The sequence below is a fragment of the Sapajus apella genome, unplaced genomic scaffold (genome assembly GCF_009761245.1).
Source record: "Sapajus apella isolate SASKATOON/1434 unplaced genomic scaffold, GSC_monkey_1.0 scaffold16, whole genome shotgun sequence".
Classification (NCBI taxonomy): Eukaryota; Metazoa; Chordata; class Mammalia; order Primates; family Cebidae; genus Sapajus; species Sapajus apella.
In genome coordinates, this window is record NW_022436956.1 from 6143173 (window position 1) to 6170339 (window position 27167).

A 27167-nucleotide genomic window follows, 5' to 3' on the forward strand; every position below is an offset into this window, starting at 1 on the left:
CCAAAAAGATGTGCATTTTGAATTTTGATTTTGCTAAACTGCCCTGAACACATGTTGTACCAGTTTAAACTCCAACCAGCATTGTATGTTTCTTTTCACATGTACTCTTTCTGTTTGTTAAAACCTTTTAAAATCTTTGCCTGTGTCATAGATTTTTTAAAAGTCACCTTATTGTGTATCATTTTGCATTTCAGTTACAAATGAAGTTAAATACTTTTAACCATCTTTTAAATTTTTTATATTTATCTCTAAATATTATGTGTATGCTCTTCGCCTATTTATCTTTTGAGTTCTTGGGTCTTAGAAATTTGTAAGAACTTTTTATATATTAGATAAATTAACCCTTTGTGATATGTTTCAAGTATTTTTTTCTCAACTTGTTTGTATTTTGACTTTGCTCATAATGTTGTTGCTGTTGTTTTTGACTTAAACAATTTTATTTGAAAAGATTTAAGCCAGGCGTGGAGGCTCACGCCTGTCATCCCAGCACTTTGGGAGGCCAAGACGGGCAGATCAAAAGGTTAGGAGTTCGAGACCAGCCTGACCAACGTGGAGAAATCCTATCTCTGCTAAAAACACAAAAAATTAGCCAGGTGTGGTGGCATGCACCTGTAGTCTCAGCTACTTGGGAGGCTGAGGCAGAAGAATTGCCTGAACCCAGGAGGTGGAGGTTGCAGTGAGCCGAGATCATGCCACTGTATTCTAGCCTGGGCGACAGAGGGAGACTGTTTCAAAAAAAAAAAAAAAATTAGCCAGGTGTGGTGGTGCATGCCTGTAATCCGAGCTACTCTGGAGGCAGAGGTAATAGAATCGCTTGAACCCAGGAGACAGAGGTTGCAGTGAGCTGAGATTGCGTCATTACACTCCAGCTTGGGCACGACGAGCAGAACAAAACTCTGTCTATAAAAGAAAAAAAAAATATATATATATATATATATATATATAAATATATAAACCACAAGGTCTTGCTGTATTGCCCAGGCTGGGGTGCAGTGGCATGATTATGGCTCACTACAGCCTTGAATTCCCAGGCCCAAGTGACCTCTCACCTCAGCCTCCTGAGTAGTTGGGACTACAAGGTGCACCACCACACTTGGCTGTTCCCCTCCTGCCCCCACCATAGAGATGAGGTCTTACTATGTTGCCCAGTCTGGTCTTGAACTCCTGAGCTCAAGTGATGCATCCACCTCAGCCTCCCAAAGTGTTGGCATTACAGGCATGAGCCACTGTGCCTGGTTCTTTATTTTCAAATATGAAAATTCAGGAAGACATCAGTAGATGTCATCTTAATTTTTAATTTCATCAGATATAATGGAAGGTTAGGGCTTTGCAGTTTGTTGCTGCTCACTAAAGACAGATATCCCTGAATCTCCAGCATGTCAGTGGCTTCTGTCAACATGACTCTTTTCTTTTTTTTTTAAGATGGAGTTTCCCTCTTGTTGCCCAGGCTGGTGTGCAATGGCATGATCTCGGCTCACTGCAGCCTCCACCTCCTGGGTTCAAGCAGTTCTCCTGCCTCAGCCTCCCAAAGTGCTGGGATTACAGGCATGAGCCACCACACCCAGCAACATGGCTCTTTTCTAAGTAACAGTTGTGTTGCTGACAGTCATAGGTGCTGTACTTTTCATTCATTTCCCAGCAAGTCATTTTATTGCCACCATGACTTTGCAGTTTCAATGTGTAAAAACTTTACATGCTTTTATTTAATGTGATCTTTGAACTTGTGACACTTTTCTCTTTCAAGGACTATGGACAAACCCAGCTTTTATGTCTCATTCTGGATAATTGAGCAGAGGTGCATATGGCAGTCCTAACAGAGAGGCAGGAAAGATGGGTGTAATATTGGAAGGCATGAAGCTAGGCAGGACCCTAGACCATACTTACCTTCTTTACTTACTGTGAGCCTCCATAACTGTGAGATCTATGACTGTGCTTCTCATGTGCTTGGCCTGTGGATGGTGTTATTCTTTCTAGTTTTCTATTTACCTTTCTGGAGTCTGAGATCACAAAAAGATACAAATAAAGCCTGCATTTTGAAAATACCTATTTTTAACTTATTAACTGGGAACTTTGAGAAAAGTTGTTATTACAGAATAATTAGTAAAAAAATCACCTTCATTTGGATTCTGCTTTTGGTTATGTAGGTCACACAGCCTAAGGCAGTGGGAGGGTCTAGGTGTCACCAGTGTGGCAGTCAGATGCAGTGACTGTGCTGCCTGTGATTTCCTGTCTGTACCCTGACTGTAATTAAACCAGCACCAGTACCTGTCATTGGGGCACCAGCTGCACATCTGAGTATACATAAGTAGAGCTGAACAACCTGAATATTGGTGCTTTTTATTCCATGCCTGGAGGTTTAGTTATTTTTTATTAATACAAGATGGAGACTGAAAGTGAGAGTAGCACTTCAGGGGATGACAGTGTCTTCTGGTTGGAGTCTGAAGTTATAACCCAGGTGACTGACTGTGAAGAGGGAGAAAGGGAAGAGAAGGTCAGGTAATTATGGAATTCACAGTTCCTTTGTCCTGTTCACTCCCTGCCCCCACCCACACCCCTTTTTCTTCTCTGCATTTCAATCTCTTTTCCAATAAGACTTTCTGTTTTCTGGGAGAAGATTTGGAACTGAAGGGAGCAGGTTTTGAGTTGTATATAGCACTCCTCATTCCACAACTTGCCCTGAACTTGTAAAATGCATTTTAAATGACTTGTTAGAACACTGGGAAGAGAGGTGTTAGACAGGTTTTGTAGTAGCCTTTCAGGAATTTCAAGTAGAGACTCATAATGAACTACTACCTCTTACTGTATCTGATTTGTATCAAATAGATTTGATCTGAATTTGTATCTAATAGATTTTTCTTCCTCTTTTTCTTGGAATGTGTTCTGGGTGTGTGTGTGTGTGTGTGTGTGTGTGTGTGTGTGTGTGCGCCTGTGTGCTTGTGTACCTGTGTGCCTGCCTGCTTTGTTGGCCTTATGTATGTGTGTGAAAAATTGGTAAGTACAGATTGGTTATTTTGTGACTTGATCCTTACCCTTGTCTCTGATCTTGTATCTCACACCCCCATTCTCCCAAATCTCTCTTGGTTTTTGAATTTCTGGTAGTATTAATAACTTCATAATTGATGTTTTTAGAGGATGCCTCCCAGTGAAGCAACTCTCAGTTTAGTGACAGTGGTGAAGAAAGATGTCTTAACCAGTTCATGAAAACAACCAGTGTTTCATTCATTATGTTGTACTGCTGCAAATTTTAAGGGACTTTATTCTGGCTTTTCTTTTTCATTCAGAGTTAGCAATTTAATGCTTTTAGAGCATCACAAAATCTCTTGATGAAGTTTGAAGTTTGCACTGCATATTATCACTGCCACCTACATGTGCAATTAAACATCGTTTATAAATTTACCAATGAGAACTCAGATAGATGAATATACTATTTTCATCAGATACTGTCTTTGTGTTTAATGCTGAAAAAGGGTCCTTTTCTCGAGTCAAAGGATTTCTTCATCCACAAATTTTATTTTTCGAAGTCTAGGTTAAATGATGAGAAGGGATTCAATATTGGGAATTCTTGATAACCCTCACTGTGTGTTTTACTCAGGGATTCAAATAAATGAGAAGTATATTTTAAATTTTAAAAGAATAATTTTCAGAGTATAACAATGAATTATTAGCATGTGATTATTTTTTGTCTGAGCTTTCTCATTTTCCCATAATTTTATGTAGCCTTTCTGAGTAAGTCCCTTCTCTTCCAAGGTACGCTAATTGTTAGGCACATCATCTAGTTTTTAATATGGTTTGTGTCTTGATAACAATGAGTAGGAATAAAGTATTTCTTTTGTTTGTAGTAAAACTGTTTGACCTGGTATTCAAATTATGGAAGTTATTTTGGGTGTTTCTCAAAGGAAGAAACAACTTGGAATTTATTTTGTTTTTACAACAAATTTGGTACTGTAATCTTAGATTTACTTGTTAGGCACTGGCATCTCTCTTGGAATTTCTTTTGACAGTTAAAAGCAAATTTGTTTAAGATTGAGCCTATTCTTTTCCTTGGGGGAGTATGGACAGCATTTTCATTCTGAGAAACTGAGTCAGTGATGTGTTGTTTAAGGAAACTATGATACCATAGGGCATTTGTCTTCTGTTTACAATTTCCTATACTGATAGCACCATGGCTCTCCTAATCCAATTACATCTTTGAGATTTGATCTTATTTTATTTACAAACGTAACAAAGAGGTTTGGGTAAGGCCCAATTTCATGTAGTGTCTCACACATTCAGCAGTGAGGTATGAGGAAACATGGCAGCAGAGTGGTTTCACAACCTCGAAGTGGTGTTCCTGCCGAGATGCCTTGCAGGAAAATGTATGCGCAGGTGTGGAAGGGGAAGGGTCAGATAGGAGTTGCAGCTCTAACCTTGGGAGGACCACATAGTAGCCTCAGTGTGGCGTGACAGTTGTTTTTGTAAAGTCAGTGTAATAATTGTAAAAATGTCTTAATGTGTTTTTATAAAAATCTCTGCTAATACATGAGAAACCAAGCTGTCCTATGGATTACATTTCATTTCTATTTACACACACACACACACACACACACACACACACACACACACAGCCAATGAGATGAGGGCAAAAGATTGTATGCTTTTCTTTTTCCCAGAATAGCTTCTAAACTACATTTTAAATGCACTCTTAAAAGTGTTCTCTTATGTAACTTGAGGCACCATGGCTAAGAGAGGAAAGTCATACTGTACCTAGAATGTAGGCTTTTGGTGTTTCCAGCTGCCATCTGCTTTAGGAGGAAGTACTCTCAGAAGCAGGTTAATGCTTGTCCAGTAGCTTTTGAAATAGCCTTTATTTTTGGACCAGGTTGGAGGAAAGTATCCTTTTTATTACAGTCTTACACTATGGGAAGTTGCCAGTCTCCTTCATGGTGGTAGTTTAAACTTGTCTGCCATTGACTCACAGATCTCTCATTTTCTGATTGCTTATTTGTAGTGTGAAGTTAGTAATCGGTATTATGACCTGCCTTGCCATTGTGGTAAAATAGTTATTAGACTTGAATGTTTAGTCCTTAGAATAAAGTAGTTCCTAGAGATCATTTGAAAAATCCATCCCTGGATAAGGAGGAATATAAGACAGAAAAGGAAAAACATAAATTTTTAATTCTACCAAGAAAGAAAATATTTAGAAATTGTTATATATGTAATGTACTGGGCCATATATATGCTTTATATATAATATCAGTTAACTGCTTATCACTCCTATAAAGCAGGTATTATTTTTCCTATTTCCTAGATGAGGAATTTATGGCTGAGAGAGTCACATAGCCCACATTTGTCATGGTAGAGGGAAAATTTGAATCCAGGTGTAACTGACAAAATAAAAAAAAAAGTGAAGAATTTAATGAAAGATTTTGGTGCGATCTGCTGCTAAATGCTATTGTCTGCTAAGTGGTAACTTACAAGAGGCTACAGCTGATACCTCAGTTTTGAAATTCCTTTTTTTTTTTTAGTATATTATGAGCACCAATGATATATAGATTATGTGACCATCATAAAAATGAAGTAGTGAACACAATGTGACTTTTAAAAAACGTGACATTTAGGACACATAGGAACTATGAAAGGTTTTAGTTCTTTGGCATTTGAAGATAGAAATGTTTATCATATGATTTTGTTTAGACTTCCCTAATATCACATTATGGGCTGATACATGACAGCCTGGCAAATATGACATATAATTTGAAGCAGCTACAGAGATTACATGGTGCATAATTGAACCACATTTTTGTTCAGGATCTGTAGATACTCAGATCTCTGATCTTCATGTATATCTCCATTATAAGACAATTTATTTTAAGTGACGAAAGAAACTACTGACTCTAGTTAAATTGGATGATTTGGTGAACATATTTTCATTTTGGGAGGGAATGCCTTCATTCATTTATAGTATTACAGAACTAATGATATTTCAAATGTACTTGATTGGTTGGTTGGTTGCATTATTCATCCCCTACCTCAGGGGTTCCCAGCCCGTGGACCATGGACCAGTTACTTTATTTGGAAGGATGCCACAAATTAGAAGCTATTGCAGCAGTCTAAGTAGGTAATAAGGGTCTTGACTGTGGTATTATACATTTTCTAGGTTCTTGCTTTTCTTTTTTTTCTTTTTTATTGCATTTTAGATTTTGGAGTACATGTGAAGAACATGCAAGATTGTTGCATAGGTACATACATGACAGCGTAATCTGCCGCCTTCCTCCCCTTCACCTATATCTGGCATTTCTCCCATGCTATCTCTCCCCAACTCCCATACCCTGCTGTCCCTCCCCTGTTTCCCACCAACAGACCCCGGTGTGTGATGCTCCCCTCCCTGTGTCCAAGTGTTCTCATTGTTCAACACCCACCTATGAGTGAGAACATGTGGTGTTTGATTTTCTGTTCTTGTGTCAGTTTGCTGAGAATGATGGTTTCCAGGTTCATCATGTCCCTACAAAGGACACGAACTCATTGTTTTCGATGGCTGCATAATATTCCATCATCTATGGGTATTGGGGTTGGCTCCAGGTCTTCGCTATTGTAAACTGTGCTGCAGTGAACATTCGTGTGCGTGTGTCCTTATAGTAGAACAATTTATAATCCTTTGGATATATACCCAGTAATGGGATTGCTGGGTGAAATGGTAGTTCTGTCTAGGTCCTTGAGGAATTGCCACACTGTCTTCCACAATGGTTGAACTAATTTACGCTCCCACCAACAGCATAAAAGTGTTCCTATTTCTCCACATCCTCTCCAGCATCTGTTGTCTCAAGATTTTTTAATGATCGCCATTCTAACTGATGTGAGATGGTATCTCAATGTAGTTTTGATTTGCATTTCTCTAATGACCAGTGATGATGAGCATTTTTTTGTATGTTTGTTGGCCTCATGTATGTCTTCTTTTAAGTGTCTGTTCATATCCTTCACCCACTTTTGAATGGGCTTGTTTGTTTTTTTCTTGTAAATCTGTTTTCGTTCTTTGTAAATTCTGGATATCAGCCCTTTGTCAGATGGGTATATTGCAAAATTTTTTTCCCATTCTCTTGGTTGCTGATTCACTCTAATGACTGTTTTTTTTTTTTTTTGCCGTGCAGAAGCTGTGGAGATTGATTAGGCCCCATTTGTCTATTTTGGCTTTTGTTGCCAATGGTTTTGGTGTTTTGGTCATAAAGTACTTGCCTACGCCTATGTCCTGAATGGTTTTGCCTAGATTTTCTGCTAGGGTTTTTGTGGTGTTAGGTCTTATGTTTAAGTCTTTAATCCATCTGGAGTTAATTTTAGCATAAGGTGTCAGAAAGGGGTCCAGTTTCTGCTTTCTGCACATGGCTAACCAGTTTTCCCTACACCATTTATTAAACAGGGAATCCTTTCCCCATTGCTTGTTTTTGTCAGGTTTGTCAAAGATCGGATGGTTGTAGATATGTTATGTTGGCTCCGAGACCTCTGTTCTGTTCCATTGGTCTATATTTCTGTTTTGGTACCAGTATCATGCTGTTTTGATTACTGTAGCCTTGTAGTAAAGTTTGAAGTCCGGTGGTGTGATGCCTCCTGCTTTGTTCTTTTTGCTTAGAATTGACTTGGCTATGCGGGCTCTCTTTTGGTTCCATATGAAGTTTAACGTGTTTTTTTTTCCAGCTCTGTGAAGAAGGTCATTGGTAGCTTGATGGGGATAGCGTTGAATCTGTAAATTACTTTGGGCCGTATGGCCATTTTCATGATACTGACTCTTCCTAGTCAATATCATTAAAATGGCCATGTTTTCTCCATCTGTTTGTGTCCTCTCTTATTCCATTGAGCAGTGGCTTGTAGTTCTCCTTGAAGAGGTCCTTTACGTTCCTTGTTAGTTGTATTCCTAGGTATTTTATTCTCTTTGTGGCAATTGTGAATGGAAGTTTGTTCTTGATTTGGCTCTCTTTAAGTCTGTTATTGGTGTATAGGAATGCTTGTGATTTTTGCACATTGATTTTGTGTCCTGAGACTTTGCTGAAGTTGCTTATCAGTTTCAGGAGATTTTGGGCTGAGACGATGGGGTCTTCTAGATATACAATCATGTCATCTGCAAATAGAGACAATTTGACTTCCTCCTTTCCTATTTGAATACCCTTTATTTCTTTTTCCTGCCTGGTTGTTCTGGCTAGAACTTCCAGTACTATATTGAATAGGAGTGGTGAGAGGGCATCCTTGTCTAGTGCCAGGTTTCAAAGGGAATGCTTCCAGTTTTTGCCCATTCAGTGTGATATTGGCTGTTGGTTTGTCGTAAATAGCTTTTATTATTTTGAGATACGTTCCATCGATACCTAGTTTATTGAGGGTTTTTAGCATAAAGGGCTGTTGAATTTTGTCGAAGGCCTTCTCTGCATGAATTGAGATAATCATGTGGTTTTTGTCTTTGGTTCTGTTTATGTGGTGAATTACGTTTATAGACTTGCATATGTTGAACCAGCCTTGCATCCCCGGGATGAATCCTACTTGATCATGGTGGATAAGCTTTTTGATGTGGTGTTGCAATCGGCTTGCTAGTATTTTATTGAAGATTTTTGCATCTATGTTCATCATGGATATTGGCCTGAAGTTTTCTTTCCTTGTTGAGTCTCTGCCGGGTTTTGGTATCAGGATGATGTTGGTCTCATAAAATGATTTGGGAAGGATTCCCTCTTTTTGGATTATTTGGAATAGTTTCAGAAGGAATGGTACCAGCTCCTTTTTGTATGTCTGGTAGAATTCAGCTCTGAAGCCATCTGGACCTGGGCTTTTTTTGGGTAGTAGGCTCTTAATTACTGCCTCAACTTCAGACTTTGTTATTGGTCTATTCAGGGTTTCGACTTCTTCCTGATTTAGGCTTGGGAGGATGCAAGTGTACAGGTTCTTGCTTTTCTTTCAGAACTAGCTGATTTCTTTTAGTGGCTCATTTCCCCTGGAAGCCCATAAAACAATTTCAGGATTTTCTGTTTTTATATGACCGTTCTTTTATCTTATGCAGAAATTCTTGATTTCAGACTCCCCGGCGAGTTTTAATGATCCTGGAAGTAAAGAGAGGTAGTATTAACAATTAACTGAGGCTCGGCTTGGTGGCTCACACTGGTAATCTCAGCACTCTGGGAGGCCAAGGCAGGCAGATCACCTGAGGTCAGGAGTTTGAGATCAACCTGGCCACATGGTGAAACCCTGTCTACTAAAAGTACAAAAATTAGCTGAGCATGGTGGCGGGTGCCTGTAATCCTAGCTACTTGGGAGGCTGAGGCAGGAGAATCACTTGAACCTGGGAAGTGAAGGTTGCAGCGAGCTGAGATTGCACTGCTGCATTCCAGCCTGGGTGACAGAACAAGACTCCATTTCAAAAAAGAAAATAAAACAAAACAAACAATTAACTATATGTTCATAAATACTAATATCACACCCAGGCCCATTTTATACTGTGTGGTTTTTCAAAGGCACCTCATCTTTAATAATGTATTATTTATGATGTCAAAAAAGATGTGTATTTTGCCCAAAAAGATATATTGCTTTGTCACCTTGGAGAAATTTCTGGAATTTAGTTTTCTCCCTAAAATATTCTTTTAAAAATTATTTTTAATTTTTATGGATTCATAGTGGGTATATATTTTTATGAGCTACCTAAGATGTTTTGATACAGGCACACAATGTGTAATAATCATATCATGGAAAATGGGGTAACCATGATGGGGTATCCACCCTCTCAAGCATTTATCCTTTGTTTTATGAACAATCCAGTTGTACTCTTTTAATTATTTTAAATATACAATTAAATTATTATTGGCTGTAGTCACCCTGTTGTGCTATTGATACTAGTCCTTATTCATTCATTCTAACTACTTTTTGTATCCATAAACTATGCCCACCAACCCCCCACCACACCCTCACTACCCTTCTCAGCCTCTGGTAACCATCCTTCTACTCTCTGTGACCATGAGTTCCATTGCTTTGATTTTTAGATCCCACAAAGAAATGTGAACATGTGATGTTTGTCTTTCTGTGCCTGGCTAATTTCACTTAATATAGTGACCTCTGACCCCATCCATGTTGTTGCAAATGACTAAATCTCATTATTTTTTTATGGCTGAATAGTACTCCTTTGGGTATAAGTACCAAGTTTTCTTTATCCATTCATCTGTTGATGAACACTTAGGTTGCTTTCAGATCTTGGCTATTGTGAACAGTGCTACAACAAATATGGGAGTTGTTGAAGATACAACAACTTGTAATAATGAAGATACCTCTTCAGTAGACTGATTTCCTTTCTTTGGATATATGTCCAGCAGTGGGATTGCTAGATCATATGGTAGCTCTATTTTAGTTTTTTGGAGAAACCTCCAAACTTTTATCCATAGTAGTTGCACTAAATTACATTTCTACCAGCAATTTATGAGATTTCCCTTTTCTCCACATTGTTGCCAGCATTTGTTATTGCCTTTGTTTTGGATATCAGCCATTTTAACAGGGGTGAGATGATATCTCATTGTAGTTTGAATTTGCATTTCTCTGATGATTAATGATGTTGAGCACTTTTTCCTATGCCTGTTTGCCATTTGTTGCCATCTTTTGAGAAATGACTATTCAAATCTTTTGCCCATTTTTTAATTGGATTATTATATTTTTTCCTATAGAGTTGTTTGGGCTCCTTATATATTCTGGTTATTTATCCCTTGTCCCATCAGTAGTTTGCAAATATTTTCTCCTTTGCTGTGGGTTGTCTCTTTACTTTGTTGATTGTTTCTTGCTGTGCAGAAGCTTCTAAAATATTCTTTTAATACTAAGTATAACATTCACCCAACACACTCTCATTAGTGAATTTAATAGTAATCAGCAAAGTCTGATATGAACATCCCTTAGTCTCATAATTTTAGGCAGTAATGGAGTCTAGCCATTAGGCTGTCTTTGTAATCTGTGAAATGAATCTGTCATAACCATGAGGCATGCCAGTACAAGACTTTTGTGGTATTTTAGTAATTAAGCCCTTTGGGATGGAGTCCAAGGTGGACCTTTCTTGCATCTATCTATATGAGTATTTTGATGTTCAAGAAAGGGCCTGGAGTACAGAAACTATTTAAACCTGCATAGAAGTTCCTGGTTATTAGGTTAAGTTAAAAATTTTAAACCCAAACCTAATTTTTCTTAACCCTTGCATTTCACTTAGGTACTAAACTCCCTTAAATAGTCAATGGCACTTTAAAACTTAATAAATTAAAATCCCTGAAACATTTAAAGCTCTATTTATAAATATAATATTAATCAATTTTCTTTTTTTAAAATTAAATATGTCAAGTGACTAGTTTAGCAAGGTGATAATTAGAGCAAACAAAACCTTCCCAGATATTTAATTTTGGAAGTTCTGCTGTACTTTTCTTTATATTTTCTTTATATTAATGATTAGTTTGTCTTTCCATGTTCTCATAATCATACGTGTATTTTCTCTATTTGAAAATAAAATAATTTTTTTCACCCAGGTTTTTTTTTTCTCTCTGTCTCTTTCTGTGTGTGTATGTTCCTTTGTGTTTGAAATCATGGTTCTCTTTTCTCCTCTACTTCTCTTCCTCATAAAACAAGTTCTTTAGGAAACTTGAACTTCTTCTTTCTTTCAGTCTTATACCTCTAGATGAGACTTTTGAAACTCTTTTATTCATCCATTCATCCTCAGGTTAGTTGGTTTAATATTTTTTGTTTTTCATTCAGATTCAATTATTTGTGTGATTGTTTAGTGTTTATGTTGCTTCTCTGTATCACATTCTAAATGTATCTGTTTTGGATCATTTGTATTTGCTTGATGTCTTAAGTATTTTTGTTCAGTTAAGTTCTCTGGGTGATATACTCTGATTTCTTGTATAAGCTTAAAGGCCAATCTGTTTTTTTCTTTTCCTTTGTAGGCAACACGTTCTTTTTGCCTAAATACTTGCAAGAATTTTCTTTTATTGTTAGGTATATTTTGTTACCAGTTCTATAGTTTGGAGCTTAGTGACTTTCAGTCTGCAGAGTCAAACCTTTGTTAGGGAAGAAATTTTGTTTCCTGTTATTATTGCCTCTCAAGTCCCCTTAATCTTTTCTTTTATGATAAATTTCTTTTTACATTTTACTTTGTGAATTGAAGTGTTTTGTACTTGTTCTCTTAGTTCATTAATTTCATCTTCTTTTTTAATCATTCAAATTCAATTTTAGAGAAATTATTTTTAATGGTTCTTTACATACAGATACATACATACAGGTATTTGTATAATAAATTTGTTTTCTTTCATCTTTAGCTTAGCAGCTTTATTCATTCAGTGTACATGTTCTGCTTTATTCTGACTGTTCAGAACCTATTTTTTTTTATTGTACTTTAAGTTCTGGGGTGCATGTGCAGATCTTGCAGGATTGTTGCATAGGCACACACATGCCAGGGTAGTTTGCTGTCTCCATCCCCCATCACCTACATCAGGCATTTCTCCCAGTGTTATCCCTCTCCAACCTCCCCACCCCACGCTGTCCCTCTCCTAGCCCATCAGCCCCCAACATACCCCAGTGTGTGATGTTCCCCTCCCTGTGCCCATGTGTTCTCATTGTTCGGCGCCCACCTATGAGTGAGAACATGTGGTGTTTGGTTTTCTGTTCTTGTGTCAGTTTGCTGAGAATGATGGTTTCCAGATTCATCCATGTCCCTACAGGGAACACAAACTCATTGTTTTTTATGGCTGCGTAGTATTCTATCGTGTATATGTGCCACATTTTTTTTTTTTTTTTACCCAGTCTATCATTGATGGGCATTTGGGTTGCATAACCTATCTTTTAACTGCTAAGCAGAATGTCTGCGCTTCTTTGCCCCTCCCCTACTGTGTTTTCTTTAGTAGCCCCATGATGCATATGGCTCTGCCTTGCTTCTGTTAGGTGTACACACCCATATTAGGAGCCCTAGTCCTTCTGGTCAGTTATTAAATTTACTTTCAGGGTAATTTTTCAGTTTTTCTTAGTACTCTGGGGGCAAGCATCTCTTTTGTTGTGGAGAGGGTTGGGGTACAGCCCTTGAATTTCTGTTTTTCTCTTTAGGTCAGGGTGATCCTACTTGCTTTTAAGTTTTTCAGTCTTTTAGTCTTTCAGAAGTGTATCAAAGTCTGATCTCTGGCCTGCTGGTGCCATCCATATGATTCTGTTAAGGATTTATTTTTTCCTATGTAACTTACTGATTTTTGAGAGACTTGGAGAAGGAGAGATTTGCTTCCTCACATATATGCAGTCTAGCATTGGAAGTCCACTGGGAGTTTTTTTTCGTAGGTTTTGAGAGGAAACTTCTCTGCAGGGAACATTCACTGAGGCAGAATCATGGTGTCTTAGGCAATTTGGTGGGTCTTAAGAGTGTGAATGGCTGCTTCAGTGTCCTCTTCAGGCTGGCAAGTTGGGTCCTCCAGGAAAAAATAGTTCACCATATCTGGAATGACCAAGATATGGGCAGGCATTCCAATTTTGATATCTGCACAACAGGGCTAAAAATAGTGTATCAAACAATTACTATTTAGATGACATAATGGAAGAAAAAGTGCTATTTTTAAGAGCAACAACAAAGATAAGCTACCAGAAATAACAACAAACTCTAAAACCTACATAATAAAAATGTAAAACATCATTGAAGAACATAGAAGAAGTTTGGAACAATTGAAGAATATGTCTTGTTCATGACCGGATATATATAGCACCATAAAGATGTCACTTTAAGTTAATTTATAAATTTAATGTGATAATCCTTTTTTAAAAAACTAAATAAACTGATCTTGGCTAAATAATTTAACCAATAAATTTTTTAAGAAAAATAAAAACAACAAGGGTAGTGATGAAGGACTTGTGCAACCAGATGTAGTATAAACTCTTAGTCTCAGTAATTAAAACCTTTTGGTGGTGGGACATGAATATAAGGTATTATGGGGTAGAATGAAAATCCTAGAGATACATGAACATTCATAGGAACATTTAGAAATGGTAAAGATGGCTTCTCAAAAGCCAGTGGAGACAATATGTAATATTCAGTAAATAGTTTTGGAGAAACTAAATACTCAACTGAGGCAATAAAGAAGATTGGAATCTCACCTAATACCAAGGATGAATACAAATGATCAAAGATTTAAATGAACTAAATGAAAATATACAAATTTTTAAAAAGAAGTCTGGGTGCAGTGGCTTGTGCCTATAATCCCATTTTGGAAGGCTAAAGTGGCAGGATCCCTTGTGGCCAGGAATTTGAAACCAGACTGGTCAACATAGCAAGACCCTGTCACTACAAAAGAAAAATAAAAAAATTAGCCCGGCATTGTGGTACATGCCTGTAGTCCTGGGTATTCAGGAGGCTGAAGTGGGAGTATCTCTTGGGCCCAGGAGTTTGAGGCTATAGTAAACCATGATTACACCATTGCACTCCAGCCCTGGTGGCAGAATGAGACTTCGTCTCAAAAACAAAGAGAATTAAAACATTTTTTTTTTTTTCTAGAATAGGAAGGCATTTTGAACTGTGATTTAAAGCAGTAAAAGTAAAAGCCATGAAAGAAAGGGTTGAGAAATGAGACTGCATAAAATATAAAACGTCTATGTTACAAAAAGCAAGTAAGAAAGGACAAATGGCAATCTGGGAAAAGTACTGGAACTCATGTTACAGATGAAGGATTAATCTCCTTAATATACAAAGGAGCTGTTTTTTTGAAAAAGACATAATAATAACAAAATAAACCTCTACCTAGACTAATAAAGAAGACTAATAAACCTTCCAAACTTAATAATTTTGAAGGTTTTTCGTATCTCTGTCTCCTTCATTTTTTCTTTGATTTTAGTTATTTCTTGTCTTCTGCTAGCTTTCAGATAGTTTGCTTGTCTGAATCTAGCTCTTTTAATTGTGATGTTTGGTATCGATTTGAGATCTTTCTAGCTTTCTGATGTGGGCATTTAGGGCTATACGTTTCCCTCTTAACACTGCTTTAGCTGTGTTCCAGAGATTCTGGTACGGTGTCTTTATTTGTTCTCATTAGTTTCAAAGAACTTCCTGATTTCTGTCTTAATTTCATTATTTACCCAGGAGTTATTCCGGATCAGGTTGTTCAATTTCCGTGAAATTTTGTCGTTTTGAGTGAATTTCTTAATCCTGAATTCTAATGTGATTGCACTGTGGTATGAGAGACTGTTATGATTTCAGTTCTTTTGCATTTTCTGAGGAGTGTTTTACTTTCAATTATATGGTCATTTTTTAGAATAAGTGCCATGTGGCATGAGAAGAATGTATATTCTGTTGATTTGGGGTAGAGAGTTCTGTAGACTTCAGAACTAAAGACAAAAACCACATGATTATCTCAATAGATGCAGAAAAGACCTTTGATAAAATTCAACATCTCTTCGTGTTAAAAACTCTCCATAAAGTAGGTATTGATGGAACATATCTCAAAATAATAAGAGCTATTTATAACAAACCCACAGCCAATAGCACACTGAATGGGCAAAAGCTGGAAGCATTCTCTTTGAAAACCAGTACAAGTCAAGGGTGCCCTTTCTCACCAGTCCTCTGTAACATAGCATTGGAAGTTCTGGCCAGGGCAGTCAAGCAAGAGAAAGAAATAAAGATTATTCAGATTGGATGAGAGGAAGTCAAGTTGTCTCTGTTTGCAGATGACATGATTTTATATTTAGAAAACCCCATCATCTCAGCCCCAAAACTCCTTGAACTAATAAGCAGTTTCAGCAAAGTCTCAGGATACAAAATCAATGTGCAAAAATCACAAGCATTCTTTTACATCAACAGTAGGCAAGAAGACAGTCAAATCGTGAATGAACTCCCATTCACAGTTGCTACAAAGAGAATAAAATACCCAGTAATACAGCTAACAAGGGATGTGAAGGACCTCTTCAAGGAGAACTACAAACTGCTGCTCAAGGAAATAAGAGAGGATACAAACAAATACAAAAACATTCCATCCTCATGGTTGGTAGGAATCAATATTGTGAAAATGGCCATACTGCCCAAAGTAATTTATGGATTCAATGCTATTCCCATCGAACTACCATTGACATTCTTCATAGAATTAGAAAAAATGTTTAAAATTTCATGTGGAATTAAAGAAGACCCCCATATAGCCAAGACAATTCTAAGCAAAAAGAAAAAAACTGGAGGCATCATGTTACCCTGACTTCAAACTATACTGCAAGGCTACAGTAACCAAAACAGCATGGGACTGGTACCAAAACAGACATATAGGCCAATGGAGCAGAACAGAGACCTCTGAAATAACACCACACATCTACAACCATCTGGCCTTTGACAAACCTGATAAAAGCAGACAATGGGGAAAAGATTCCCTATTCAGTAAATGGTGCTGGAAAACTGGCTAGCCATATACAGAAAACTGAACCTAGATCCCTTCCTTTCACCTTATACAAAAATTAACTCAAGATGGATTAAAGACTTAAATGTAAAACCCCAAACCATAAAACTCTAGAAGAAAACCTAGGCAATACCATTCAGGACTTGGGCATGGGCAAAGACTTCATAACAAAAACACCAAAAGCAATTGCAATAAAAGCCAAAATTAACAATGGGATTTTATTAAAATAAAGAGCTTCTGCACAGCAAAAGCAACTATCATCAGAGTGGACAGGCAAACTATAGAATGGGAGAAAATTTTTGCAATCTACCCATCTGACAAAGGTCTAATAGCCAGAATTTACAAGAAACTTACACATATTTATAAGAAAAAGACAACCCCATCAAAAAGTGGGCAAAAGTTATGAACAGACACATAAAAGTCTTAAAAGAAGACTTTTATGTGGTCAACAAACATGAAAAAAAGCTCAACATCACTGATCTTCAGAGAAATGCAAATCAAAACAATGGCGAGATACCATCTCATGTCAGTCAGAATGGTGATTATTAAAAAATCAGGAAACAATAGATGCTGGTGAGGCTATAGAGAAATAAGAACACTTTTACACCATTGGTGGGAATGTAAATTAGTTCAACTGTTGTGGAAGACAATATTGCAATTCGTCAGGTATCTAGAACCAGAGATACCATTTGACCCAGCAATCCCATTACCCAAGAGAATATAAATCATTCTACTATAAAGACACAAGCACAGACATGTTTATTGCAGCATTATTTACAACAGCAGAAACATGGAACCAACCTATATGTCCATCAGTGATAGACTGGATAAAGAAAATGTGGTACATATATACCATGGAATACTGTAAAGCCATAAAAAGAAATGAGATCTTGTCCTTTGCAGGAACATGGACAAAACTGGAAGTCATCATCCTTAGCAAGCTAACACAGAAACAGAAAACTAAACACTGCATATTCTCAATCATAAGAGGGAGTCGAACATTGAGAACATGTGGATGCAGAGGGGGGAACAACACACACCTGGGCCTGTTGCTGGGTGGAGGGTGAGGGGAGGGAATGTAGAGGCACATGTATCCTTGTGTAACAAACCTGCACGTTCTGTACATGTATCTCATTTTTTTTTAGAAGAAAAAGAATTATATGTTTTTTCCCTTTGATAGTATGGTCAGTTATAGGGATTGATTGATAAAACTTATTGGGTCAGTATCCTTTGTATATTATTGGGTTTGATTTGCTAATATTTTGTTTAGGAGTTTTATAACTGTATTCATTATATCAACCTATAAGTTTCTCTTCTAGTAAAGTCTAGCTTTTGCTTTAAATTCTGGCTTGGCCTTATGGAATAGATTGGAAAGTGTTCCTTTTATTTTTATACTCTGTAAGAATGTTCGTACAATTTTTATTATTTTTTGCTTGAATGTCTAAAAAAATTCAATGATTCCATTTGGGCTTAGAGTTTCCGTATAGATTAATTTTCTTTAATAGCTGTAGGACTGTACAAATCTTTTTGTTTACTCTTTTAGTTTTGGTGAATTGTGTTCTTAAGAGGATTCGTTCATTTCAACTAAATTTTCAACTACATTGCAGTAAAAATGTTAATAATGTCCTCAGAATCTTTTTAGTGTTCATAGGCTTTCTGGTTATGGTTCACTTTTTATTATCTATATTGTAGATTGTCCATTTTTTTAATTGATCAGACTTGCTCTAGGGATTGTTCATTTTTGGCTTTGTTTCCTCTTTGATACACTTTCTTTCTATTTTATTGATTTGTTATTTAAAAATTTTAAAATGCTTTCCTTGAATTAATTTACTATTCTTTTCCTAGCTTCTTGTGATGGAAGCTTAGAAGCATTAATTTTTTAACTTGTCTCATTTCCAGTAATATGCGTTTAAAGCTATGAATTTTGCTAAATACTTCTTTAGTTATATCCCACACATTTTCATCTATTATGTTTTCATTATTATTGACATAAAAAGACTTTCTGATTTCTATTGTGATTTTTATATTTGATTCCTGAGTTACTCAGAATTATGTTTTTTAATTTCCAAATATTTAGAGGAATTTCTAGTTATCTTTCAGTCTTTGATTTTTGGTGCAATTCTTCAGTAGTCACAAAACGTGACTCATGATTTAAGTTTTATGAATTTGTTGAGATTTCATCTTCTAGCATTTATTCTATTTATAAATGTTTCATATACACTTGAAAAGAATGTAAAAGAAAAAATAATTTTGTAGTTGTTGGGTTTAGTTTTCTGTGTTAGTTCACATTGGAAAATTGAATTGTTCAAGTCATATACTTAAGGTTTTGTCTGCTTATTCTATCAGCCATTGAGAGATATTTGCTAAAATCCCCAACTGTGATTGTGGATTTATCTATTTTTTAATTCTTTCAACTTTATGTATTTTGAAGCTGTGTTATTTTTGCATACAAATTTTGTTTACAATTTATTGTACATAAATTATGTTAACCTTTTAATTTGATGGTTTTATGAAACATCACCCTTTATCTCTAGTAAATACCTTGTGCCTAAGGTCTACTTTTCCTGATGTGATACAGCTATACTACCCTTCTTTGGCTAGTGTTTACATGGTATTACTTTCTGTAATCCTTCCATTTTCTAACTTTTGGTATTGTTATATTTAAAGTATGTCTCAGAGGATGTAGTTGTTGCTTTTTATTTTGAGATAATTTCTTGCTGTGACAGTGGTGTGAACATGGCTCACAGTAGCCTTGACCTCCTAGGCTCAAGTGATCCTCTCACCTCAGCCTCTGGAGAAGCTGGGCTCATAAGTGTATATATACCCTGACTAATTTTTGTATTTTTGAATTTTTTTCTTTTCTTTTCTTTTCTTTTTTCTTTTTCTTTTCTTTTTTTTTTTTTTTTACAGATAAGATCCCACCATCTTGCCAAGTCTGATCTTGAGCAGCTGGGCACAAGTAATATGCCTCCCTTGGCCTCCTGAAGTGCTAGGATTATAGGTGTGAGCCACTGTGCCCAGCAGCTGCTGTTTTTTAAATCCATTGTTACAGTCTTTGTATTTTAATAGGGATCTTTAAGTCCATTTACTTTTTTTAATGAATAGAATTCACATACCATGTGATTCACTTTTAAAGTGTACAATTTAGTGGTTTTTAGTATATTCACAAAGTTATGCGAAAAGCACCATTATCTAATTCTAGAACATTTCAGAAAGAAATCTCTTAACCAAATCTCTTAACCTTAGTAGAACTCTCCATGTCTCCCTCTGCCCAGCCTCTTGAAACAGCTAATATACTTTTTGTCTCTGTGGGCTTGACTACTCTGAAAATTTCACATATAGAGAATTATATAATATGTGGTCTTTTGCATCTGACTTCTTTTATTTAGCATAATGTTTTCAATGTTTATCCCTGTGGTAGCATGAATCAGCACTTCATTCTTTTTGAATGACTGAATAATATTTTATTGTGTATTCCTAGTGCATTTTGTTTATTCTTCAGTTGGGCATTTGGATTGTCTTACTTTTTGGCTATTATGAATAATATTGCTATGAATATTTATGTACAAGTTCTTGGTAGACATGTTTTCATTTCTCTTGATTAAATACCAGAAGTAGAATTACTTAGTCATTTGGTAATTTTCTGTTTAAAATTTTGAGAAACTGCCAGTCTTTTCCACAGTGGCTGTGTCATTTTACATTTCTTCCAATAATGAATGAGGGGTCTGATTCCTCCATATCTTTGCCAGCTAGTCTGTTTGCTTTTAAAATTATTAATGTGCTTGGATTTAAGTTTACCATTTTAATATTTGTTTTTGTTTGCCTTTGTTTTATTATTTCTTCTCTTATTCTTTATTTTCTGCCTTCTCTTAATGTTTCATTTTTCAAAATTCTTTTCTTCTGTCAGCTTTTTAGTTATGCATTTATTTTTCATTCTTTTAGTGCTCACTATAGAGACTGCAATATGTATCTTTAACTTATTTACAGTCTTCCATAAAATAGAACTTTTTTCACTTCTTTACCAATAGAGAAATCCTAAACTGTTTGACTGAATGTACATTTCTTATCCTTTGTATTTTTAATGTTTATATATTGTGAACTTCATAAGACATTATTTTTATGTTTATACAGTATTTAGTTATATTTCCCCACTTTTGCCATTTATTCTTTTCATGTGTTTGTTTAGTTCTGGAATCAGTTTTCTTCAATCAGGAATTCTCTTTACTATTTCTTTCATTGCAGGTATCTTGGTGGTAATTTTTTTCAGCTTTCATTTGTAAATAACTTGTACCTGCTTTCAAAATTGTTACTTTGGTGAGGTAGAGGATTCTGGGTTGGAAATATTTTTTCCTTTTAGCATGCTGAAGATTCATTGCATTATTTTCTCTTTCCAATTGAAATGTCTTCTCACATTGGCATTGTTGCTTCTTGGAAGTCAACTTTTAAAAATTCTGTTGCTCCTTTTAAGAATTTCTCTTTGTGTTTGGTTTTTAGCAGGTTGACTGTAATTTACTTATGGTTTTCATTTTTTTAAATTCTGCTTGAGGTTTATGGAATTTCTTTGAATCTTTAGTTTGATGATATTCATCAGTTTTGAAAACTTGAACATTTGTTTTCAAATATTGCTTTTGTCATTTTCTCTTTTTTAAAAAAATTATCTCTCTTATCTCTGTCATCAGTTTAGACATGTTTGAGATCTTTTTGTTTAACCAAGTCTCTCATCCTTTATACTGTTTTGTGTATTTTCTGCTCCTTTTTTCTCTGTGTTCTTCAATGTGGATATTTTCTGCTAAACTATCTTCCAGTTCACTAACCCTCTCTTTAGCTATGTTGATTGTTCTACTAAATGCATCTAGTTAGTTCTTAATTTCGGATATTGTATTTGTTCAGTTTTAGAATGAAAATTTGATTTTATGGATTCTAGTTCTCTGTTGAAATCCATCATTTCTCTTTTATTTTTTACTTTCATTCAATTGAACATATAAATCATAAATGTTTTTAGCAACTTGATAAAAATTTAACTATATTCCTCTTATGTATCCCTCTTCTCCCCATACTTTGCTCCAGGCAGGTAATTGCTTGTGATCCATCTAATCTCAGAGACGTTTTTGTCTCCATAGTGTTCAAACCAGTTGATTGCCCTGAGACCTCAGTTTTCTATTGTGTCCTGGAAAAGTTAAGATTTCTAGATTGTCTATTTTTTATTATTAGGCTAGGAGTGATGCTCTTTACAACTTTCTGCATCATAGGCAGAAAATCACAAATGCCATTTTAAAGTCTCTTTCTGATAATTCTAAAATTTGAATTGTGAGCCTTTCTGGTTTGACTTTTTTTTTTTTCATTTTTTTCAGTAGTTCTTTTTTTTTTTTTTTTTTTTTTTTCATCTGGGTGCAGGTGGGCTAAGGCCAAAAAGGGCGTTAGCCTAGTTCTTGTTTGTTTAAGCATGTCTCATTATGTTTATTGGATACTAGATAATGTGGATGAAAGATTTACAGAGTCGGGAGAATGGTTTTTCCTCCAAAGACAGTTAATTTTTCTTCCTGCACTTCTGATTCTTTTTCCTTTTAGCATGCTGAAGATTGTGCTGTCAAGGCTTGGTTTGGGGCTTTGTAAAATTTTCCTATTGCTATTTTATCCATACTCTTAAGGCGTGACTTTTTTGGAGTCACACCTAAGGAGCTCTGGGTGCTCCTCCATTTTGGCAGTGCTTGCTTGCCAGCCCATCCCCTCAACACTGATAGGCTGTCGAAATGTCTATTTGCCTCTTAATTTGGTTTGTTTTGGGTTTCTTGGCATCTCGTCCTATATATTTGTAAGCCGAGAAATCAGTTAATAATTTGAGGTGAATTTTGCTGTAGATTTCTCAGTTCTTTCTCTTTAGGTCTTTTTTGGGGGCATTTTACCTCCTGAATTCCTCTTCCCTGCTTTAGTAATCCCAACCTCCAACCTCTGCCTTCTCAGCCCACTGAGATTACAGTTATTATCTTGGGCTCTATTTCCCATGATTGATTTGAAAAATTATGTTACACAAAAAGACGGATTAAATGTGGAATTTGCTTGATTGGGCTTTTCAAAGTTTCAAACTTTTCAAAGTTTGTAGCCCTGGAAGTTCCACCTGTATTTGTTGCTTTCTGGTGAACTTCACACAGCTGTTTTGTGTGTTTTTCCCAGCATTCGTAGCTGTTCTCATTGAAAATGCTTGTTTGTTGCACTCTGCTCCATTGATTGTAACCAGAAATACCATATCTCTTCTTTTTCTGAAATGATACTAATACTTAACACAGTTCTGTAAATACTGATTCAGAGTAACTGATTGCTGTTGCAAATCTTTTCAAGGTTCAAATTGTTTTGAACTGATAAAAATCAATTTTTATATAATAACCATGGACCATAAGGGTTAACTAGCTGTAAACCTTACTTTTATCTTCTGGAAAAAAAGCAGATGTTTGGTGCATTAGGAAAGATCTCTGAAAGCCAGGGTAGAAATAAAGGATCACTGCTACCACTTAAGCTCTTTTGGCTAAACCTCAAATCTGCCATGTAGTTTTTCCGCTCTTTCAGTTGTGATCATTGGAAGGCTTTCATAGAATTGGAAATTCTTATCTGAATCTTTCATGTTTTGATCTCTAGGAAGATGAAGTCCTCAGTACATTCTGAAGAAGATGATTTTGTTCCAGAGCTACATAGAAATGTACACCCTCGAGAGCGGCCTGATTGGGAAGAAACTCTTAGTGCAATGGTAAATAATTTTATCCAATTGCTCATCTATATATGTATGTATATATAGCACTTATATAAGGGAAAGGAACTGAGGACATATTACACAAAAAATAAAATTTTGTTGCTTTGTTCATTTATTCAGGAAATATTTTTGAGCAAATACTGTATTTTTGGCACTGTTGTAGATTCTGTGGGTAGAGTAATAGGGTTACAGAGTGGTAAAAATACAGCGTGAAAGGATAGGTGATAATTATATAGGGCAGTCACAGATGGCCTCTGTGGGAAGATGAGATTTGATCAAAGACCTGAAGGAGGTGAGGGAATGAGTAGTGCGTTTATCTGAAAACACATCATTTTAGGCAATGGAAGAACAAGTTACAGGCTGTAGCATAGGATTAGAGAACAAGTTGGAAGAAACACAAATAGGACAGTGTGGCTGAAATTGGATGAGAAAGAAATGAGGTCAGAGAAGTGGTTTGGGTGGGTGGAAAGCAAATCATGCAGTTTCTTGTACTTTTTTGAGGAAGATTTTGGCTTTTTATGCTGAGTGAGATGGGAAACCCTTGGAGGATTTTTGGCTTAGCAATGACACAATCTGACTTAAAATGTTAAAGAAGTCTTAGGTTACTGTAAGTAGGAAGAGGCAAAAGAGGAAGTAAAGAGAATCTGTGTGTTATAATTAATAGGTAAATGGTGATGGTTGCTTGAACCAGGATGATAGGATATATGGTGAGAATCCGTTAGATGCTATAATTTTACTGATAAAACCAGCTGTTTTTGATAGAGTATGAAATAAAGATATATTAAGAATAGCTTCCACTGGGCATGGTGGCTCACGCCTGTAATCCCAGCACTTTGGGAGGCCAAGGCCGGCTGATCATGAAGTGAAGAGATTGAGACCATCCTCGCCAACATGGTGAAACCCTGTCTAAAAATACAAAAATTAGCTGAGTGTGGTGGCATGCACCTGTAGTCCCAGGTACTCGGGAGGCTGAGGCAGGAGAATTACTTGAACCTGTGAGGCAGAGGTTGCAATGAGCTGAGATCATGCCACTGTACTCTAGCCTGGTGACAGAGCAAGACTGTCTCAAACAAACAAACAAACAAACAAAAAAGAATGGCTTCAAGTTTTTTGGCTTTATCAACCTGAAGAATGGAATTTATATTACTGAGATGCTGGAAAAGCAGTTTTTGTTGGGTGATAGGTGGAAAAGCCAGCAATGTAGTTTTTCACATGATACTTAGTTTATTACAAATTTTTGTAACTTAGGTCTATTAATAAGAAAAGAAATTCTTTCATGGGAGAGGACATTTTACTTAATTGTGCTTAAGAGTCAGTGTTCTCTGTCAAAATAAAATGCAAGCGTTCATCTATCAATGTTGATCTGTAATGATATTTTACTTGTTTCATTTTTGTGTCTTTTCAGTCAGATAGGAACAGCAAATACTGACATAAATTCACAAACATTTTAATTGTACATATATATTACTTGGAAGGCATTTATAGAATTCTGTTAGATTCTCTTCTTGATATTTGCCTTTCAGCATGTTATTGCATTGTTAATTAATCAATTCCAAGTAAAGATTATGTGGAAGTTCTCAAATGAAGAGTTAAATGGAATTTGTAGTGTGGAAATTTACTTTGCATTTACATTGTGATCTGAAAAACCCTGCTGGACCTGTAGTTTGAGCTCAGAAAAGATATTCATTACACATTTGTATGGGAATGGAAACCTCCCTTCTTTTTTCAGTATTTGGTAGCTTGGGAAGTATGGTCAGTTGCTTGTGATTACTTGTGATTCTCAGAATACTAGTTGTCATCAAGATGACTTTATTGTCAGTGTTTATTATATATAAACTATGTTCTCTTAATTGTACATTAATTTCACCAAGAAATACCAAGTCTGCAGTAAAAACTATTTAGCAAAGTCATTTAGTGTTCTGTAATAGATGTTGAAAATATGTATATCTAAAGCCTTTTTGTATTCCACGTGTATTTTTATCAGAATTTGTTATAATATATCTTAGTAGATTCCACTTCATGTTGTACTGAATAAATGTTTGCTCAAGTTATGCGAGAATATTCTCACCTGTAGCTGTCTCGTGCAGACTGTTCATAGGAGCTAATTCTTCAGCCACTTTACACTCAACATTGACTCCTCAACAACAATAGCAATATTGGTTCCATTTGTTGACTTATCAAGAGTCAAGGAAAACAATTCGAAATTATTTGCCTTGTTTTTTAAGTGATTATTGATTTGTTTCCAGTGTCCTCAACTCTTAAAGCAACTGTCCTCACCAGTAGGCTTAAACCAGTTTTTTTTTTTTTTTAATTTGGACACATTTCTTTCACTGCTGCAATCAAATATGATTTAATAGATTCACCATTGGTAAATGACATTCCTTGCTTGCTGATAAATGAACTACTGGGAAATGTACTTAGGTTGCAATCTTGTTCTTTTTTTGTGAAGAAATTCTGTGTGGTTATATATTCATTTTTAGAATTTTCTGATTTTTCAGAGTGTTACTTTCCTATGAGTTGAGAATATTGTGATGAGTGCGTAGTTTGGTAATGTCAATGTATATTCCACTATTTTAGCACAGCTGTAGTGTCATTGTATGATAAACACAATGTTTTGCCATCTAGTTTGATAACAAAATAATTGATAATCATCTGTGCCTTAAAGCATGACGTTCAGGCCGGGCTCAGTGGCTCATGCCTGTAATCCCAGCACTTTGGGAGGCTGAGGTGGGTGGATTACCCGAGTTCATGAGTTTGAGACCAGCCTGACCAACATGGTGAAACCCCATCGCTACAAAAAATACAAAAATTAGCCAGGTGGTGACACATGCCTATAACCCCAGCTACTTGGGAGGCTGAGACAGGGGAATCGCTTGAACTCAGAAGACAGATTACAGTGAGCCGAGATTGCACCACTGCACTCCAGTTTGAAAAACAAAAGTGAAACTCTGTCTCAAAAAAAAAAAAAAAAGTATGACATTCAAAGTCCACCTATGTCTTTTTTTCTTATTTGTATTTTTGTGTATATGTAATGGTAATTTTAAAAATGTGGCATGGTAATACGCATGGAAATTGAAATGTTAGTTATAATTTGATACTGTAATTTATAGTGTGCCACACAGCAGTGGGAATTGATGGGAGAGCCACATATGGTCTTTTTTTCACCTATTCACCTCTGTCATTGTATTGTGAAAACAGCCATAAATAATACATAGGAAATGAGTGTGACGGTGTTCCAATAAAACTTCATTTATGTATACTGATATTTGAATTCCATGTAGTTTTCACATGCCAATAGTCATTCTTTTTTTGACTTTTTCCCCCAAACATTTATAAATGTAAAAATTAAGCTCAAGGGCTATACAGAATATATGGGTGATGGGCTGGATTGCCTCTTGTTTTTTAACTCTCTATTTGTTATATAATTTTTAAAAAATTTTTATTTCAGTAGTTTTTGGGGAACAGGCAGTTTTGATTACATGGGTAAGTTCTTTAGTGGTAGTTTCTGAGGTTTTGGTGCACCTGTCACCATAGCAGTGTACATTGTACCCAATGTATAGTCTTTTATTCCTCACTCACCTCTTGCCTTTCCCCTTGATTGCTGAAGTCTATTGTATAATTCTTGTGCCTTCGTGTCCTCATAGCTTAGCTCCCACTTATGGGTAAGAACATATGATATTTGGTTTTCCATTCCTGAGTTACTTCACTTAAAATGGTCTCCAGCCCCATCCAGGTTGCTGTGAATGCCATTATTTTATTCCTTTTTATGGCTGAGTAATAATTCATGGTGTATATATACCACATTTTCTTTATCCACTTGTTGGTAAAGGGCCATTTAAGCTGGTTCCATATTTTTGCAGTTGGAAATTGTGCTGCCATAAACATGCATGTGTTAGGTATCTTTTTTATATAATGACTTCTTTTTCTCTGGGTAGAGATCCAGAGGTGGAATTGCTGAATCATATATTTCTGCTTTCAGTTATTTAGGTAATCTCCATTCTGTTTTTCCATAGTGGTTGTACTGGTTTACATTCCCACCAGCAGTGTAAAAAGAA

General features: G+C 36.0%; 1 protein-coding gene across 6 annotated transcripts in view; it reads left to right on the plus strand.

The window, feature by feature from the left end:
- The window catches only part of ARHGAP32 (Rho GTPase activating protein 32), a 312493-nt gene that overhangs the window by 85350 nt on the left and 199976 nt on the right, over window positions 1-27167 (plus strand). For 3 of the 6 annotated variants that reach the window (XM_032285000.1, XM_032284999.1, XM_032285001.1), the window contains exon 2: window positions 23001-23109. In XM_032285000.1, the coding sequence (XP_032140891.1) occupies window positions 23005-23109 (105 nt within the window). In that variant the 5' untranslated portion in view covers window positions 23001-23004. Of the gene's footprint in view, window positions 1-1518; window positions 2497-23000; window positions 23110-27167 lie in introns of those variants that run through there. The other 3 variants (XM_032284997.1, XM_032284998.1, XM_032285003.1) reach the window with 2 other exon arrangements.